This window comes from Equus asinus, chromosome 22, assembly GCF_041296235.1.
Source record: "Equus asinus isolate D_3611 breed Donkey chromosome 22, EquAss-T2T_v2, whole genome shotgun sequence".
In the NCBI taxonomy this organism is placed as follows: domain Eukaryota; kingdom Metazoa; phylum Chordata; class Mammalia; order Perissodactyla; family Equidae; genus Equus; species Equus asinus.
In genome coordinates, this window is record NC_091811.1 from 47,853,209 (window position 1) to 47,872,587 (window position 19,379).

Below are 19,379 nucleotides of genomic sequence, written 5' to 3' on the forward strand. Positions count from 1 at the left end.
AGAGCAGATTTGAAAGCGATGAAGTGGGCCCTGTTTGTCTCTGGTTCTGCCTCTTCCACCCTTGCCATGTTAACTTGACCTTGCCTTCCTTCATCCCCAAGTTCACTTTTAAAGACCTGTTAAAGCAGTGGCCTTCATATATAATTTTCTCCATTAGTTTACTGTAATTACTATCAACTGTTCCTCAACATCTCCTTGCACCCACCCCTGCACTCCCAGCACTCAGGCCTGCCATCCCCCTCCTCCCTCATCTCTGCTCTGTTTCTGCTCACCACGTGCAATGGTGTTTCCTCATCTTTGCAGGATGTGCTTTCCAAAATGGCAATTAGGTAACTGGGGGGCTTTGGAGGCCTCCTATCTCTTTACTCATTCATTCATTCATTCATTCAGTAAACATTTATTAAGCACCTGCTATGCCAAACACTGTATCAATTGCTGGGAATACCAAGACAAGTAAGACTTGGTGCCTGCCCTCACAGAGCCAAGTGAGGGGTGGAGAGTACTTGGTGGATTGTTAGGAAAGTGAATGCAAATCAGACTTCCTAGAGCATGTGACATTTGAACTGGATTTTGAAGGGTGAATGGAAGTTAGCTGCCTAAAGTATGGTGGGGAAAATGGACATTTCATGCAGAGAGGTGGACACATTTAAAAGTACGAGGACATGAAACAGTTTGGCCAGGTCCAAGAATGGCAAGTAAATATGGCTAGAACAAAGGATCCATAGGTGGAAATACAAGGTAAGCAAGGGCTGTGTCATGATGGCTCTTGTGTACTTAGCCAGGGGACTTAAACTTATCCTTAAAGAAATATGATACATAAGAATATTTGTAATCAAGAGAATTGTGTAACGTTTATGTTGAAGAAGGTCAGATTCCTCTGGCAGAAGGAAAGATGATATTTTGGGTAGAGTTTATTTCAGGAGGCTAATGCTAGGTACCTCAGACTACAAGTGATAAGTGCCTAAATCAAGGCTGAGAGGATAGGAGTAGAGCTAGGGAGACACATTTGCTAGGTGTTAAAGAGGTAACTAGTATGGCAGGTGAGGAATAGAATTGTTGAGATAACTTCAAGGAGCCTAAATATGCCGGGTGGAATATTAAGGAGAGGAGCTGGTTTTGAGGAAATGGTTCAGTGTTGGATATCTTGAGTGTGAGGTGTCTATGGGACATCTGAGAGATGCTGTCCATTAGAAAGCTGGATTTGCCAGTTAGGAGCTCAGAGGAGCTGTGGGTGAGGCCCTGGGGGTGATTCAGACATGCCAGGCAGAGAATCGATGATGAGGCCATGGGGAAAAGGGGTATTTAAAGGGTGAATGGGGCAAGAGAAATCCACAAAGAGAAGGGAGAATAGCAGAACAGTTGGAAGAAATCTAGCTAGTTGTATCAATACAGAGAAGGCTTAGAAGGCAATAACTTTGCTTAACAGGGATTTGAACACTGACTAAAAGGAGCATGATGAAAAATATGGGGCGTGGGGGAAGCAAGAACTAGAGCCCACATTTACTTGCTTAGACTGTGGGGGGAAAGCGGAAGAAGCGCTGTAGCTAAGTAGCCTTTAAAAAAATACATACGCTTATATACACACACACACACACTCCCATCTAGGCTTTTTAAAATTAAGTAAAACCATCAGGGAGGAAAAACATTCCACAGAGATGGAAATGTTTGGCCATATGAAAAGCTGCCTAGTAATCAAAGAAATGGGGACTGAAAATGTAAACTGGCTTTGGAATATGCAGCCACTAGCAGTTAACGAGAGGAGTTTCAGTGCAGTGGTGGGGACCACAGCAGGGCATGGGGCCTTGAAGAGGGAGTGAGTAGTAGAGAAATAATCAGTGTAGGTACTTCTTCAACAAACTTGACTGTACAGCGGGGAGAAAAGCATAAAAAGTATGAGAGCACAATATAGGGTCATGAAAATGTCCCAGGCAAGGGTTATCTTTGTTTTGACCCTGGGTGTTTTTGGTCTTGCTGAATTAATAGGTCTTTCTTGTTGTTGTTCTTGTTTTCAAAAGTTGTTCAGAAAGTTCTTCTCACCTGAATATCAGAACAGATTATACCATGTTGGTTTTTTCTGGTGCTTTATTTTTTAATCAAAAAATTTTAATCTATCTGGAATTTATTTTGGTGTCAAAAGTGAGGACAGCAGACCAGCTTTTCCAGTGATTTAGCTAATTGCTCCAATACTTGAATCCACTGATTTGAAGTATCACTTTTATAATATATTAAAATCCCATGAGCATCTGCTTCTATTCTTGACGTCTATTCTGCTTAATTCGTACTATCTATTAATGCATTAGTTCTAAACTCTTTGAAAAACCATAGCATTATAATATGCATTAATATCTCCTAGAGCTGGTCTCATTTTCTCCTTTTTCAGAATTTCCCTAATACTGTCAATTCAGACATCCCTCCTCATTATTTTACTTGTGTCATTGTGTATATTTTTTGAAGAACTTTAGCATCACCTTTCAGCTTTTTTCCTTAAATCCATTTGGGACTATTAACTAAACTTGCATTCGAATTCTAAATTATATTTTAGAGAAAAAACATTTGATATGTCCCCAAAGTTGAGTCTACTCAATTAAGAGTATAGTACATCCTACCATTCATTCATTCATCATTTGTTTTTATTTTTTTAAGTCAATTATCATAACAGTCTTAACATTTCTCACTAATTTTTTCCTAAATGGTGTGTGCTTTTGTTGTTATTATAAATGGTATCTTTTTTTTCTTTGAGATTTTTAACTGGGTTTTTTGCTAATAAATATAGTCCTAATTTCTGGCTTCTCTCGAATAATGAGTTTTGCAACATTGGGCCCTCATTCCAAGATGGCGACTATGAGTGTTCCCTTTCATTAGGACATGCACTTGCCAGTTTACCACAACTCACTGCCCCCATTCCACACATTTCTCTGACTTGCCTGGCCCCTGTGGACAGATGAGTTTATTTCAGGTCGGGTGAGTCATAGACGCAGATGTTGACCTCACTGCTCAGTGTTGTGCCGCTGACTGTATGACATCACTAACTCTGGTCCTTGCCTGTCTGACTTTCCTGAATACAATGACTCCTGCCTGACCTGTGGACCTGCCAGATTTTTCCAGCTCTGTCTGCTCTTGTGCAGCACACACCCTGGAGTCTCAGACCTGAAGCAAATGCTGGCTCCTCCTACCTAGACACCCCCTCCACAGTCTTGCCCTTCCTGGCCAGAGGGTCCCTGTCCCTGGTCTGAGCACTAGCCCTACGGGGCTGTAACCTTTCTTCTCATCCAGTCTTAGTTATGTACCTTAACCAGGTTACTTTAAAGGTCTGCGACTTAGGAGGGAGGGGTCTACAATGCAAAAATTTCTTTCTTAAATCTCTGGCCTGATCATTTCTGACCTCTACCTCTCCATGGTATAGCTGACCCCACATCTCTGCTGCCCCATCTATATAGTGAGGCCAATAAATTACAGACAAGGAGAAAAGAACTCCTAAGCTACCACTTGAATTTTAACGTCCTTTGACCACATAGACTGCAACAACTCTAAGATAAAAATTCCTAAAGAAGGATTATGTTTTGACTTGTTAAGACACTTTTATCACGTACATTTCTGTGATTTGTAATAATACCACAAATTCTCTGAATGTGCTGCCCTCGCATTCACAGACTCAGGGGAGCTGGCTCACTTGCCTATTTTCAGCATATTTCCTCCAACATTCTCTAAGCATAGCCTCCCCAGAGGTACATTTCTTATTTCTTTTTAACTCGTTAAATACTTCCACAATATTCCTTTTTTTAAAATCCTAAACCACAAATAATCTTCCAACATTCTATTATTTCAACAGTGAGAATGAATAATGTGCTTAGAGTGTCCCAAGTTTATTACCAGCAAATAACTTTGGTTGATTGAAAATTTTTAAATATGTTATTCCTATTAAGTGTATACACGTGAAAGAAGCGGGCTATAATTAGCCTTCTTTCCAGAGATTTCATATTTGTGTTTTGTTTGGATTCTTTTATTGTTGAATGTTATTATGACCCCGGATGTCTTTTCTCTTTGGGATTTAGTTTGTTGTTTGCCCTTCTCTTTCTTTATAAGAGTAAAGGAAAATATGTTGTCCTTCCATCCATCCACCACTCCATGATGTGTGTCCATTCCATTGACAGTTATTCAGTTTGGGTTCGTCACCTTATTTGTGGCCTCTTTTCCACTGGCCCCTCTGTTGGCTCTGGTGAACAATATACTGGAAATAAGAGTGGACGCGTGGAAAATGACTACCCAGTATAGACGCATGGTGCCAGAAAAAGCCCAAGACATCGGAGCATGGCAGCCCATCATGCAAGGAATAGCAATTCTGGCTGTGGTGACCAATGTGAGTAAACCTAGGGTTCACAGGGTGAAGACCTCAGAAAGTCCAAAAATGCATGAGGGTTGCTGTTTAAAGAAACAAATGTTTGGTATTTTTTAAAATGAGAGGAAGATGCCAATACCGTTGTCCATTTACATGACATAGTTCTTAGAACTGTAATTATTCTTCTTTTAATGTATTTTAATTGTTTGTTTATTATTATTTTTGACTTAGAAAGTCAAGACCTCTTACAGAGGCCTTTGCTAAGAGTGACCATTTATCCTTTTTTGTTGCTCATTTGCTAGAATTTTTATTCAATAGAAACATTGTAATAGTAATAAGAATAAGTCCTAACTCTTCAATCCTCATGACTATAAAAGGAGTTATCCAGTAGTGCTTTTATAATGCAGAGAGAAATCCATCCATTTAGAGTTTTATGACTAGAATAAGAGCTGTCATTCCATCATATTTTACTATATATCTCAAACTATCAACTTAAAACATGAATTATTTGATGACGAAGTATAAACACTGCATTTCGAATCGCATGAGGTTCTGCAAAGAGGTGGGTTTAGAGCTGGCCCCGTCTTTCCTCCCACCCCACTCGTTGGTCTTTGCTAACCGCTTTCTGTTCCTTAACCAAGCAGCCTCACACCCTGCATATATCCCAGCTGTGAGGGAACAGAATTCAGTTGTTTATAACCTGTGTTGATTATGGACCAGTGCAAACAGTCTTTTGGGGTTTTTCTTTTGCACAGGCCAACAGGGAGCTCTCAGGCAGAGCAGTTCCCATGCCAGCCCATCAGGGGACCTCCTTCCCTAGAAGTACCCTTAAAACCAGGGCTATTTCTTCCCTTTTTTCACTGCCAATTTCATGCCCCAGTCACAGTCCCTAACAAAATGATATCCCAGGGGCCGGCCGGTGGCACACTGGTTAAGTTTGCAAGTTCCACTTCGGCGGCCTGGGGTTCTCGGGTTCAGATCCCGGGTGCAGACATGGCACCACTTGGCAAGCCATGCTGTGGTAGGCGTCCCACAAACAAAGTAGAGGAATATGGGCACAGATGTTAGCTCAGGGCCAGTCTTCCTCAAAAAAAAAGGGATATCCCAGTTTTAATTTCTTAATCAAGCCACACTTGTCCTGAGTCCCCAGCTTTTTCCCATCAGCACTTGTAGAAACAGAAGAGAACTCGGCAGTGTCTGTCTGGTCAGGCCCCTGGATGCGGGAGGTTGCTGAGCCCTGCAGACTCTGGCATCAGACCCGAGCTCCAGCTCCCAGCACTGCCGCTTCCCAGCTGCATGATCTTGGGGCAGGCCTTAACACTTCCAAGCTTCATTTTATCATTTGTAAATTGAATAATTGCCTATCACATCTTTTAAGAATATTATATACCACAAAGGGTGGGTAGGGAATTCAGTGAGTTAATGCAGAGAATACACAGAGCCTGGTCCTCACGGAATGTCAGCTGCTGCTATTTTATCATCTTCATTACTCATCATCATTAACAGTGACTCTGTGTAGACTTTGACAGGTGTCCAAACTAGGGGCACAAGAATTTTACAAAGTGTCACTGTCTGGACCGTGGTTACAGTTTTGCAAAATAAAACAAGTTATCTGGAACCCAGCTGTCACCACCCCCACCCCCAAGAATGCTTAATTTATTTGAATTGCATGCTATCCCTACTTTTTGGGGAAAGTTGCAGATCACACACAAAAAACAGCTTGCAGATCACGTCAGTTTCCATTTACCCGATAGCCCACTCCTTCAACATCCACTGTGCTGCAACATGAAGACTGAGGCCTTTCACGTCGCACAGTCATAAAAGGATGAATCTGTCATGTTCAATATGCTATACAACATTAAGCAAGCTGTGCTTTAGGAAAATTTTAAGCAACAAGGTTGGGAACTAAAAGGGTTTTTGTTTGACCTTCAGCTAACCAGAAAATTCAATTGACTCAGACTCCCCATTCCTCAAACGTTCTGCTTTGATTGTGTCAGGCACCTTCTCCTGGTCCCCCCAGCATGGCTCCACTCCATTAGCACAGACGGAGTATTGGCTGTGTTTCCAAGCTTACCCTATGCGTATGTGTGTGTGTCTGCACACACAGGCACACACATGCCCGCTAATTGGTCGTGCTGGTTCTTAATCCATTCGTCGTTTTTTCTTATAACTTAGGTATCGTTTTATTATACTCAAGGAAAACTGCTTATTAGATCATTGATTAAACTATGGACAATCTTTTTTTCCATATTAGGATTCGTTAGAACTTCCAAGATGCAGTTCCTGCATATTTTGTATACATGTATGTAAGAATTAAACATGTATATTAACCTTTCACATACCTAAGGTGTGCCTCCACAATGTAATGTGCACAAAAAAGGCTAACTTTCCATAATAGGAGAACTTTTAACTGTAGGAAGAAGAGAATGGCCACCAGAGATGAGAATGGACATCCAGCAGGCATTTGATGTAAAAATCATTCGTTTTAAAGCTGCTTGTTCAATAAATAAGCTGAATTGACGTTGTTGTATCATGCCAGAGCATCTGCTATTGATGACCAATTTTAATTTATTTTGATATAAATGGAAAATTGTGTTCAGAACAGCATGGGAAATGAGGCCCACTGCATTTATTTGTATTCTTGCAGCGTGTCTCAGAGCAGCTCAATTCAGGAGGAAAAAGTATCTTGTCAGGAGACAATAGAATTATCTTCCTTGTTGGAATTTCTGTAGCTTCCTGAAGCGCATCTGCAGGTGCTTCTGTAAAAAGCTTTCGTTGAGTTAAGTGATAACAGGAGATTTTAATCTATTGAAATCTGGAAAAAGTGAAATATTCTTGCTTTACCCGCCCCCCCCCCCCCCCCCACCACCACTGATAAACAGGCACGCACGCTCAAACACACACACAAAATTCACTTCAGAGGAAATGACAAAGCTGGTTCCGGTGGGGGGTGGCATTTTGCAATAGAAAAGCCCCTTAGTTGTTTTTCTCGCATTGCCTGAGATCTTGCTGGTTGGCGTGTGGTCTCACTGTGTCTAAAGCATGTGTTCAAATGACTACTGCTAAAAAATTATGTTGTGCCCAAAATATGTCTGTTCTTCTGTTTCAGTAAATGACTGAATCATTTAGCTTTGTTTAGTCACATAGAATTTGGATTCAGGTATATTCTTCACTTTCTCCTTCCTTCAAACCAGTTTTACTCATTGGAGAGTTTAAAGCTGAAATGAAAGAACTTTAGAGAAAATTCACATAATTCACAATAGCTTTACATCCTAATAGATGTCAGCCTGACTCAGACCCAGGTTTAAGGTTGACTCATATTTATTCCTTTAATCTGGGAACACACTAAACTTTCTTTGTTATTTGATAATTTATTATGTTCATAACTTTATCCATCTAATCTTTTGGCAGTTCAGAGGCTCAGACACTAGATCTAACAAAAGAGACATCATTGCTAGACTGTGTGAATAGAACAACTCCAATATAGTTTCCTGCTACCTACATTTTATTAAAATTAATAAAAAATTCTTGCTCTCTAATGAAGCAACATCCATAAATATATATGCAGAGTTTGAAATAAATCAGACTAGGGTTGACTTGTCTAAATAAGTCAAGATAGTATAGAGAAAAAAGTATGCATTTGAAGGACATTATTTACTTTGATCAAGGAAAATATATTATGGAGTTTACTTTCTATTTTTAAGAGGCAAGTGATAAAAAAAATGAGTTTTATATCAATTATTTACTCTCCAAAGGGAATTATATAAAGACAAACTATTTTCATAATATTGACCTTAGTATTACGTATACAAAAAGGCCTTCTAAATCATAAAAGATTAAAATTGTATCAAGTAGAACTCCATAGTTGATTGAATTTTATTATACTCTAATTTTTGAAAATACCAATTTACATACAATATCTGAAAGCAACTCTTGAGTCATCCACAATACCCTAGTGTACAATTATTCTTATCGTACTTAAGAAACATAATAGGCAGCTCTTAGGCTTTGCTTTTGAACTGCAGGTGGACTTCAGGACGTTGGTTAGAACTGAAGACCAAGAGGAAAGCAACTGTTCCCCTTTAAAGCAGCTGCTCAAAGACTTTAGGACATTCACTATTTACATCCGTTTGACAGAAATGGATTAAGGTTTCTGAATCTTTAATTTTAAAAAAATCTAATGATGAAAATGTCGTTCTGGCATGTTTGTTAGCTATAGGTGTAAAGGCTCTAAATTAATGCCACCTTTATTGTTTTCCTGCCAACACAGGCCATGATCATTGCTTTCACGTCAGACATGATCCCCCGCCTGGTGTATTACTGGTCCTTCTCTGTGCCTCCTTATGGGAACCACACTGACTACACCATGAAGGGGTACATCAACAATACGCTCTCCATCTTCAACACCTCGGACTTCACAGAGAGAAGCCGTGAAAATCTAGACTCCGACCTTGGTGACCATACCACATGCAGGCAAGTTCTGCTTCCATGTTTAAAAACGCACTTCATCTTTTTTATTGTAATGTAATGTAATTCTATTTGGTATCATTTAAATAAGATTCCTAGAGACATTTTTGCCTAACTTTCTTTTCAATCAAACTTTAAAAAGGATAAGATATAAAAATTAATATGGACTGGGGTTAGAACATTCAAGTCGAACCATAAAGCAACATTTAAAGATGAGAGTTTCAAGTGATTACGGGGATTCTGGTCCAAGAGAAAAGTCTTGTATCTTAGAAATGAAGAAGCTCTCAGAGTTCCAAGAAGCAAAATAATTCAGTTGTTCTGACTAGTAGGTTATTCAAGTACAACCTGATAATACTGAATGATGACAAAGTAGCCTCCTCACTTAAAGAAATACAAAGACAGGAGATGTAAATACTTCAGCCTAGCCTAGCGGTATTCTCTGAAAATATTCCAAAGCTGTCTGCATTGATTTTAATGGCTGGTAAGTATCCTTACTTAACTAAATTCCCAATTGATATAGTTTGTTGACCATAGGTCATGGAGTCTTCTTTATTAATCAGTCTTAAACCTAAAGGAGGCTTTAAAATTTATATAGTTAACTCAAAGCCTTCTCTGATTCAAATTCTCAACAATGCAATGTAGAAACCAGAAATAAGCCCCAAATCAGTGTTTCAAAGTTACACACAGTAGATTCTCTTCAGAGTCCCACATTGAATCTGCTTGTTCTTACTTTAGATAATTCTAAAGAGTAATTAAACTCTTCTAGGTCTAATAGTTACAGGCAGAAAATTAGAGATATCCTACCTGAGGGGAATACACTAACAACAATGGCACATGACATCTGACAGCAAAATGATTAGGTAAAAAAATTATAACAAGTTCGTAGTACTCTCTTTAGGGAGAGAGAACCCCATAGCTGAGTGGACCCTGATGACACCATTATATAAATAAATTTACAGACACATTTCTGAAAATACACTAAATTGTTTCAGTTATCTTTTTTTGAGAAAGCAGGGATAAAACTCTGGCAAAAAACTTTGAGATACTTTGGTTCTTCTTTACAAAGATGGAGTCTGTCATTACCATCATCTTTCTATTGTATTTTAAATGACGTATTACTGGAATAGTTATTTCACGGTTTTGTCAGCAAATTAAACTCTTGGAGAAACTGTAACTGATGTCCGATTTAACAGAGCATTGCATTAAAGATGACCTCTCTTTCAATGGGCCCTTGGTTACAGTATTTGATCAAAAAGAACGATCTCCTGACATGCCTCCATTTTGTTTCCAGGTATCGTGATTTCCGGTACCCTCCTGGACACCCACAGCAATATAAACACAACATCTACTACTGGCACGTGATCGCAGCCAAGTTGGCTTTTATCATTGTCATGGAGGTAGGAGAAGTATACCTTGAAATCATTTGTAAGATAGTATATTTGCAGACCTTTTACTAGCTTCAGGTGTTGCCAACTCTGACTTAAAATGTACCACTTGTACTTATCTCTTACTAGTCATTATTTTAGGACATTTATTAATCAGATTTGACCTGAGGATACCCATCATGCTCTTGTTAATTAAATGAAGTTGGTTATCAGCTTTAAAAGCTAAAAGCATGTTATGTTTTAGGGGGATTCGGTTCCTTTCAATTCAGTGTTGAGTGCCATTGTTTTATTTGGAGCACTGGGCTGCATGTTAGACTGTGAAGGGGCTATAAGATGTGATCTCTGCCCTTGAAACTTTTATCACTAGAATAGTTTAATTTGAATTAAGTATTTTTATTGCATTTTCATAGTCTACCTTTTTACGGTAGCTCTTTATATCCCTAAAGTTAACTAGCTCTAAAAGATGGCTAAAGCAGCTATAAATTTGAAATTGATCTGGCCAACTTTCCTTCTTACACTGCGTGACAACTACCACCAAACTCCAGAGCCTCAGAAGCTGTTTGATTGGGGTGGGCAGTTAGGATTACATTTAGCTGCAAGAGACAGAAAGCCCATCTACAGTGGCTTAAAAAATTAGGGTTGATTTCTCTCCCGTAACAAAGCTCACTAGAAGTAGGTGGTTGCTCCTGAATCAATACTGCTCACTGATAGACGGATGGTATCTCTGATTCTCTAGATTTTCTCTCATTGTGTGTCACTTTATGGTTGTGATGTGACTGCTCCCCCTCCAGATAACGCATTTATGTTCTAGGCAGGAAGAAGGAGAAGGGCGATGCTCGCCATGTCTGTTTCTTTTGTCGGGAAAGAAAATGCTTTGCCGAAGCCCCCAGAGCAGGCTTCTACCTACATCTCCTTGGCTACAACTATAGGACAGGGCTCCTCCCAGCAGCGAAGTAGGCTGAGACAGGAGGTATTTGGTTTGCTCTGAATACAATCAGAATCTGTTAGCAAGAAAGAAGTGGGATAGGTACCTGCTTTGGTCATTTTTCTAGTAGTTTTTACATAGCTACCGAACGGTAACAGAAGAAAGTAATTCATCATTAGCTCACCATCGTAAGTGGATTCCTGAAGTACAGTATCTGAGATATCAGCAAGAGTCACGAGCTTATATTCAAATATGTAGTTGCCAAAGTGTTTAGACTTCTGCTTTTGAGATCATGGTGAACTAGATACGTGAGGGGCCATCCCACTACAAAACATTTAGAGTCAACTTAAAACATAATTTCCTTTGCATGAATCTACAAAAGGGGGGAAAAAATGGTGATGGGCTAACATAGAAGTGCTCTGAGAACAAATGCTATTGTCAATGCCTCCATCTAAAAGCTCAAGGAGACCAAGCCTTTGGTCAGAAGTGAGGTGGAAGAGCTGAACTTGAGACTCTTGGATTCATCGAGGGACCCAAAAAAGGCTAAGTTTGCCTCAGACGAGAAGGAAATACATACCTTCTCTGGAGAAAAGTCTCTTCAATTTAGATCCTAGGTTTTTCTCAGATTGAGATAATCAAATATGAACTTACAATCAAAGATCAACAATGACAAAGGTAAATTTAAAAAGAAAAATGAGGGGCCAGCCTGGTGGTGCAGCAGTTAAGTTCGCACATTCCCCTTTGGTGGCCTGGGGTTTGCCGGTTCAGATCCCAGGTGCAGACATGGCACTGCTTGGTAAGCCACGCTGTGGTAGGCGTCCCACATACAAAGTGGAGGAAGATGGGCAAGGATGTTAGCTCAGGGCCAGTCTTCCTCAGCAAAAAGAGGAGGATTGGCAGCAGATGTTAGCTCAGGGCTAATCTTCCTCAAAAAAAAAAAAAAAACCATGAGTGAGATTCAGCAGAAAAAAACAACTGATTTGGACCCTCAGTAACTTTAAGAGTTTGAATTATCAGATAAGGAATATAAATTAACTATATATGAAAATGTTTAAACAAATAAATGACAGAATCAAAAATGAGCAAATAAGAAACAATTAAAAAATTACAAGGCAGTTTTGAAAAATAATTAAAACTTTGACAAATAATATATATTGTCAAAATGAAAAATTAAAATATGGATTAAACAGAAGTTTAGGCAAATGTAAAGAGAGAATTAGTGAATTGGAAGATAGGTCTGAAAAAAATTGCCCGAACACATCACAGGGAGATAAGAAAATGGAAAATATGAAAAAGAGGTTAAGCTATATGGAAAAAAGAATAAGGATTACCTTAAAAAAATCATGGAAAGGGGGCTGGCCCTGTGGCCAAGTGGTTGGGTTCACGCACTCTGCTTTGGCAGCCCGGGGTTTCATGGGTTCAGATCCTAGGTGCAGACATGGTACCACTTGTCGGGCCATGCTGGGGACACATCCCACGTAGCCCAACCACAGGGACCTACAGCTGGAATGTACAACTGTGTACTGGGAGGTTTGAGGGAGAAGAAGAAGATGATTGGCGACGGATGTTGACTCAGATGCTAATCTTTAAAAAAAGAAGAAAATCATAGAAGAAGAAAATGGATAATAGAGGAGAGGCAATATTTTAAGAGTTAACGGCTAAAATATTTCCAGAATACATGAAAGATATCAGTTCACAGAGCAGAAAGCACAATATATATCAAACAGAATAAAGAAGTCCACATTTACACTCGTTGTAAGGAAAATGCAGCACACCAAAGATAAGATCTTAAAATTAAGCAGAGAAAAAAGATGGATGACGGACAAAGAAAATTAAAATTAGAATGAGAGTAGACTATATTACAGCAACAGTGAAAGCCAGAAGAGAGTTGTCTAGTTTCTTCAAAATGCTAAAGAAGGGAGCTGCAAACCTAGAATTATAGGAAAACTTTGAGTAATTGAAAAATCCTTCCACAACGAAACACCAGGCCATATGGTTTTCTCGGAGAGTGATACCCAAACTTTCTACAACAGATTAGTTTAATCTTAGACAAATTCTTCCAGAGGTCAGGTAAAGGAAATACTCTCCCACTCCTTTTACATCCTAAAATCAAACAAGAATAGAAAGAGAAAAGAAAATTATAAGCCAATCTCACTCATTACCTAGATGCAAAGATCTTTTTAAAATGGGCAGACTGAATCTAGCAATTATTTTTTAGAGATGGCATCATACCACATTGGCTTTATCCCAGAAATAGAAGGATGGCGTAATATAGAAAATCCACATATCTCTAAATATTACCTTCCTCAGAAATAGTTGGGAAAAAACCTAAAGCTCTGTTTCCTACAACTACTTTTGCCTCTTTACTATATAATTTTCCTCATTCAAACATTAATCTCTCTCTCATCTCAAAATATTCTCCACCCTCACATTACCTAACTTAGAAGCATTTGACGCAACTGATCGCTCTCTCCTCCTTGAAACTCTTCCTCACTTGACTCCAGGAAAACACATTTTTTAACTTCTTAATTTCTTTGCCAGTCCCTTCCTTCCCTTCTCCTTAATGATCCTGGGGTTCATTCTCTGGTTGTCTTCTTTTCTCTCTACAGTCAGCCTTGGTGATCTCATGCAATCCGTTGGCTTTAAATGCCATCTGTATGCCAATGACTCACAAATGGGTATCTCCAGAATGCCTCTCTTCTGAACTCAACCCATGAATCCAACTGCCTACTTGAACTTTCTGCTTGGAAATCTAACAGATATCTCAAATCTACTGCCCAAAATTCCCATATTTTCTTAAATCCACTCATAATAGTCTTCTCCCAACTCTGCCCTAAATCTGTTCCAATCACAGTCAGTCTTCTGCCTCTCAATTATGGCAATTCCATCTCCAGTTGTTCAGACCAGAATTCTGGAAGTCCTCCTTGTTTTCTCTGTTCCTCTTATCCCACATCCAGTCCTGTTGGCTTTCCTTTTGAAAATACATCATGAATCTGACCATTTCTTACCAACTCTACCACTACTACCCAGGTTGGAACCACTATCATTTCTTTCCTGAATTACAGCAACAGTCTCTTAACTGGGCTCCCTATTGTCATCATATCTCACTCAGAGTAAAAGCCAAAGTCCTTACAATGACCTACAAGGGCTTACGCAATCTAGTCGTACTCCGTTACCTCTCTGATGTCACTTCTCTCCTCCTTGCTACTTCACTCCAGCCTTGCCATTCCTGGAATACATCCTGCAGGCTTCCACCATATAGACTCTGCACTGGCTATTCCCTTTGCCTAGAATGTCTTTCCTCTTGATATCAGCATGGCTAATTTCCTCACCTCCTTAAAGTCTTTGCTCAATGAGGCATATTCAGACTAATCTATATAAAATCTATATAAAATTCACCTCTACCATAACACTCACAATAATCTTACTCTGCTTTACTGTTTTCCCATAACTCCTATCACTTTTTAACACCATGTATAATTTATTTGTTTTTAATTATGTTTTTTGTATATTATCTCGATCCCCTTGCTAAGTCAGGGATATTTAAATAGTGAATAAATGAAGAGGTGTTCAACCTCATTAGTCATCAGGGAAATGCAAAGTCAGACCAAAGTGCAAGTCGATTTCATAATCATTACGTTGGTTAAAAAATGTCTGATGACAAGTGTGGTCAAGGATACAGAGCAGCAGAAACTGTTACATGCTGCCGTTGGGAGTGTAAGCTGTATAACTGCTTTGGAAAATACTTTGGTACCATCCTGAAAAATTGAACATCTGTGAAACATAGGGTCTCAGCAGTCCCACTCCTAGGTGCATACTCTTGAGAAACTCTCACAAATACACTCCAGAATCCAAGCACAAGAACATTCCCAACATCGTTGTTTCTAACACAAAAACTAGAAACAAGCCCAATACCTTTTGATAGGGGAACAAATAAATTATAGCATATTCAAACAGTGGAATATTATACAGAAGTGAAAAGAAACAATATACATATACTCACACAGATAGGATAGTGTTTTACCTTTGGGGAAGAAGCCTGGGAACGAGGTGGGAAAGGAACACACACAAAAAATACCACAGCATTGTCAAGGTCATGGCAAGTGAAAGAGATATTAGATATATTCATTTCTACGTATCAAATAGTATTCTTGAAATTTATAAAGTAACAAAATGTAACTCCTGGGGCTGGCCCCTTAGCACAGCGGTTAAGTGGGCACGTTCTGCTTCGGCAGCCCAGGGTTCGCCTGTTTGGATCCTGGGTGTGGACATGGCACCGCTTGGCAAGCCATGCTGTGGTAGGCATCCCACATATAAAGTGGAGGAAGATGGGCATGGATGTTAGCTGAGGGCCAGTCTTCTTCAGCAAAAAAGAGGAGGACTGGCAGCAGACATTAGCTCAGGGCTAATCTTCCTCAAAAAAAAAAAAAAGTAACTCCTTGGCAGAGCCACATTATGGTGGAAGAGATTGGATGTACATGTGGAATGCCCACCACCTTGCCCACATCTACTGCCCTAATGACCAGCAAAAATAAATGAAAGGAACTCTGTATTTCCCTCCATTTCTCTGTGATTGACATTTTTCTTCTTCTCTTTCAGCATCTCATCTACTCTGTGAAATTTTTCATTTCATATGCAATTCCAGACGTATCGAAAAGCACAAAGAGCAAGATCAAGAGAGAAAAATACCTAACCCAAAAGCTCCTTCATGAGAATCACCTCAAAGATATGACAAAAAGTTTCAGGGTCATAGCTGAGAGGATGGGAGAAGTAATAGATAACAATTTACGACCAAAAGTAGAATAAGAGCTTATGTTCTGAGAAGCACTTTAAAGAATTTAGGTCTGTCCAAATATATTATAAATCACTAATGAGAATGTTTAAGTGAAATCACTTTGGCAAATATGAGTCTTAGCTATTGCCTTTTTCATGTAGATTGTTTTTCAGTTTCAGCTAGTGATACAGGAACTGGAAAACATAAAACGTCGATCAAGAAGACCATAATGCCAATCACCTAGAAAACCAAAAATATTACCTTTTTTTGATAGATTGGAATTTCAGTAACAGAAAAAGTCTCTTAGTGTGTTTCAAAACCACTCCTTCTCGAATGGATTCCTTTTTCCCTCCGTTTGATCACATTCATGCCCTTCTATTCTCAAGCACATGATCTCTTACTGTTAGGCAGGGTTTCGTTTCTTCGCTTGGCCAGATCTGTTCCCGAGTTATCTTTCCCTTACAGTGTCATCATTAAAAACTAGACATGCTAGCTTTGTGTGATTAAAAATAGCTAGTTCAGAATTCAGTTTGAATGCTGTATTAAGTGGCAGACAGACTCAAGAATTCACAGTATTTAGGTGTATTATCACATCCCTACAGAAAGGAATCCTCAGTGAATAAGAAGAAATAGTTTCAGTCTTCATTTTGGCCTGTCTTTCCATCGTAGAGAAATACTCTTAATGGATTGGAGTAAAGATCGCAAGGTTCTGAGGCATATTTGTGCTAATCCACAGTGACACATTTACCTTCCAGAAGTGCTCCTAGAATGTTCTATGCCTAATCACTGTTGACTGCTTTGCAAATCTCAAGGGACTAGATGACAAAAGCGGGGAAAGGTACAGATTCAAATAGAATTGTAACTCATATTGATTAGGATAATTAATTTACCTCTTCTAAAGATGTGTAGTTTCTTGAAAAAAATGAAATCGAGTGATTAAATTACATTTTTATCAACATGATGGTCCAGAAAAGATAAGCCCATCAATTTCCCACCAGTTGCCTTTTATTCATTAGATACAGGAGGTCCAGGATTACAGATCACAAGCACCATCATCAGTGGCTTACCACACAGCCATTGTCACCTGTTGGTGCTGCACAGGATTAAGAGAACAGAGGGTGCCCTCGTTGTGAGCCACCCGTGTTCCTGTGTGGGGAGTGCTTTTGGGCAGGGATTCTTCCTGTCCAGGTGATCAGCATTCCAAAGCATCTGCCATAAGGAAGGCAGCTCCGTGCACCCTCCGTTCTCTTGTTCCCAGCCCAGTAACTTGTTTGTAATTGCATGTTTGCACCAGGAGAGTGGGTGTGGAGAGGGAGGGGGAGAGACAGGAGCATACCTAGATTATTCCCAATCAAGACAAGTGACTCTGAATGAATTTGATTTGAGCTTCCAGCTTCCCTTAAGGCCAGTCAGGCTATGAAGGGTAACAAAAGAAAATGGTTTGGTCGCAAACCCTGCCACCAGCTGGAGGTAACTTCCTCTGCCACCATGTGTATCTAGCCCTCATTTGTTCAGCTCATCGGTCTTGTCTGCACTTCACTGCCTTTTCAGGTGCCAGGCCCTCTGGTAGGCTCTGGAGGAGGGACAGAGCCCGCAGCCTCACCCTTGACTGTAACAGGGCCATGCTGGGGGCAGGAGAGGCCATTTTGCACCAGGCTCTTGCTAGATGGGCCACCACCCACTGGGATGCTGCTAAATGCTCAGGTGCCCCAGGAGCCAAGCCACTCAGAATCCCAGCAGCAAAGGAAAATGAAACACGTTTCGGTGAGATTTAGAGGTCTGTTATAATAGAGTAGCTTAACTCCAGGTCACAATTCTAAATGCCTGCCATGAATGTTAAAACAAGACAAGACAAAACAGTATTTATGTAGGGCTCATCAAAGCAGTATTCTAGACTTTTGAATTGTCCCAGTGGATCAGGGACGACATTCCACTAACTTTCTTGATAATGATAACAGGATGATGAGAGTGCGTTCATGACAGGCCGTCTGAGGTCTGACTGCACGGGGAGTGAGAAATGAATTTCTTCCCGCGGGGAAGCCATTTCTTACTGCTCCTTCCTGTTCACCTTTGATACTGCTCCTGGAAGTGGCCTCACTTCCTCTCCTCTTACCTCTTCTCTTCTCCGACGTGTATGACTATATCCTAGTGTTGGATTTCGCAATTATTCATTCTTTATGGACACATAGAAAAGGAAATGTTTTTGCCTTATCTCCTTGTATATAAAATAGAACTTCAAAAGAATTGTGCCTTTGTGTTTTCATAAATCACCTTTCATAAATCGTCTTTATAGTTTAAAATACGCTTCTGTGGACAGGAGGGGGAAAACCTCTACATTTCTAAAGGCAGCAGTGTAATGTATGACACTGCCAATATTCCCAAACAGCTACGTTGTAGTGAGGGACCCAGGGTCACCCGTGACACCGACAGTGTTATGTAAGTCTAGTGCTGACTTGTCAGTGCTGAAAAATGTGGGTCTGTGTCTGCAGGCAGTTGTGGGCTGGATCTATAAATGTGAGCAGGGGCAGCACCCCTGGAAAAAGGATGGGTGTGGCAGCAGACCTATGAAGGGAAAATCTGGCCCTAGACCTGCCCAGTGTTAACCACTAGAGACATGTAGTTTTATATTCTGTTGTAATGCCTGTGAATTTTAATGGATTGAGCATTGGACAAAAATACTCAGGGGATTTTTCTTTAACGTCCCTCGGATGTTTTAGATACGCCAATAGAAAGGGAAAGCTATCAGTTTTGTTTGAAAACAAAACAAAGCCATCTTGTAAACTGTTGGTCACCAAAAGTCTTCTCTCTTAATTGCATGTGAATTTCAGAAAGCATCAATTCACAATAGGGGGGCAGAATGTGCTCTGCTGTTGAAACACTTCTTGTACCATTTTCCCATGTTCATATTACATTTTAAGGTGTTTGAAAAGTTACAATGTATGAACGGCTTAACTAAAGGAGAACTACAACATTCATGATGCTTTTCATACACTATGGCATAAGATGTAAAGTTTCCAATTTTTGTGAATTTCTGCATTTTAATGTTCTTTTATAATTATGAACATTGTAATAAATTCATTTTTAAAAACAATACTGTGGTCTACTCAGTACTTAATTTTCTTAAAGTTTTTAAGAAAGAGTGCAAATCTATCCATTTACCAATTATCATTTAGATAAACGTGTACTTTTGGGTAGATGATATCTAAAATTGTATTGTCACAGCCTACACTGACTTTGAAACATTTTTCTGGGGAAATTGGGGACGGGGTCTCTGCCAGGGCTGCTGCATCCAGCTGTTGGGACTGAGCCCTGTCCTGGGCACAGAGCCTGAGACCAGGTGGGAGCTGAAGCCCAGCCCAGCTCTGCTCGCCACGCCAGGTGCCCTAGTGTCAGGCTGCATCCGTGAGAGGAACAGGGGCTTTTAATGCATAAAGATGGCTTTTGCTTGCTAAGCCAGATCACAGGGAGCAGTGTCACCCGGAGAGGGCAAGT

The 19,379-nt window shown here is 39.9% G+C and overlaps 1 protein-coding gene across 4 annotated transcripts in view; it reads left to right on the forward strand.

Annotated features, from left to right (window-relative positions):
* Positions 1–18,978, forward strand: part of ANO6 (anoctamin 6) — a 188,307-nt gene extending 169,329 nt beyond the window's left edge. For all 4 annotated transcript variants that reach the window (XM_070494727.1, XM_014860463.3, XM_070494729.1 and 1 more), the window contains 4 exons: positions 4,152–4,357; positions 8,607–8,809; positions 10,095–10,200; positions 15,713–18,978. In XM_070494727.1, coding sequence (XP_070350828.1) covers positions 4,152–4,357; positions 8,607–8,809; positions 10,095–10,200; positions 15,713–15,919 — 722 coding nt within the window. In that variant the 3' untranslated portion in view covers positions 15,920–18,978. The remainder of the gene's footprint in view (positions 1–4,151; positions 4,358–8,606; positions 8,810–10,094; positions 10,201–15,712) is intronic.
* Positions 18,979–19,379: the final 401 nt, after the last annotated feature.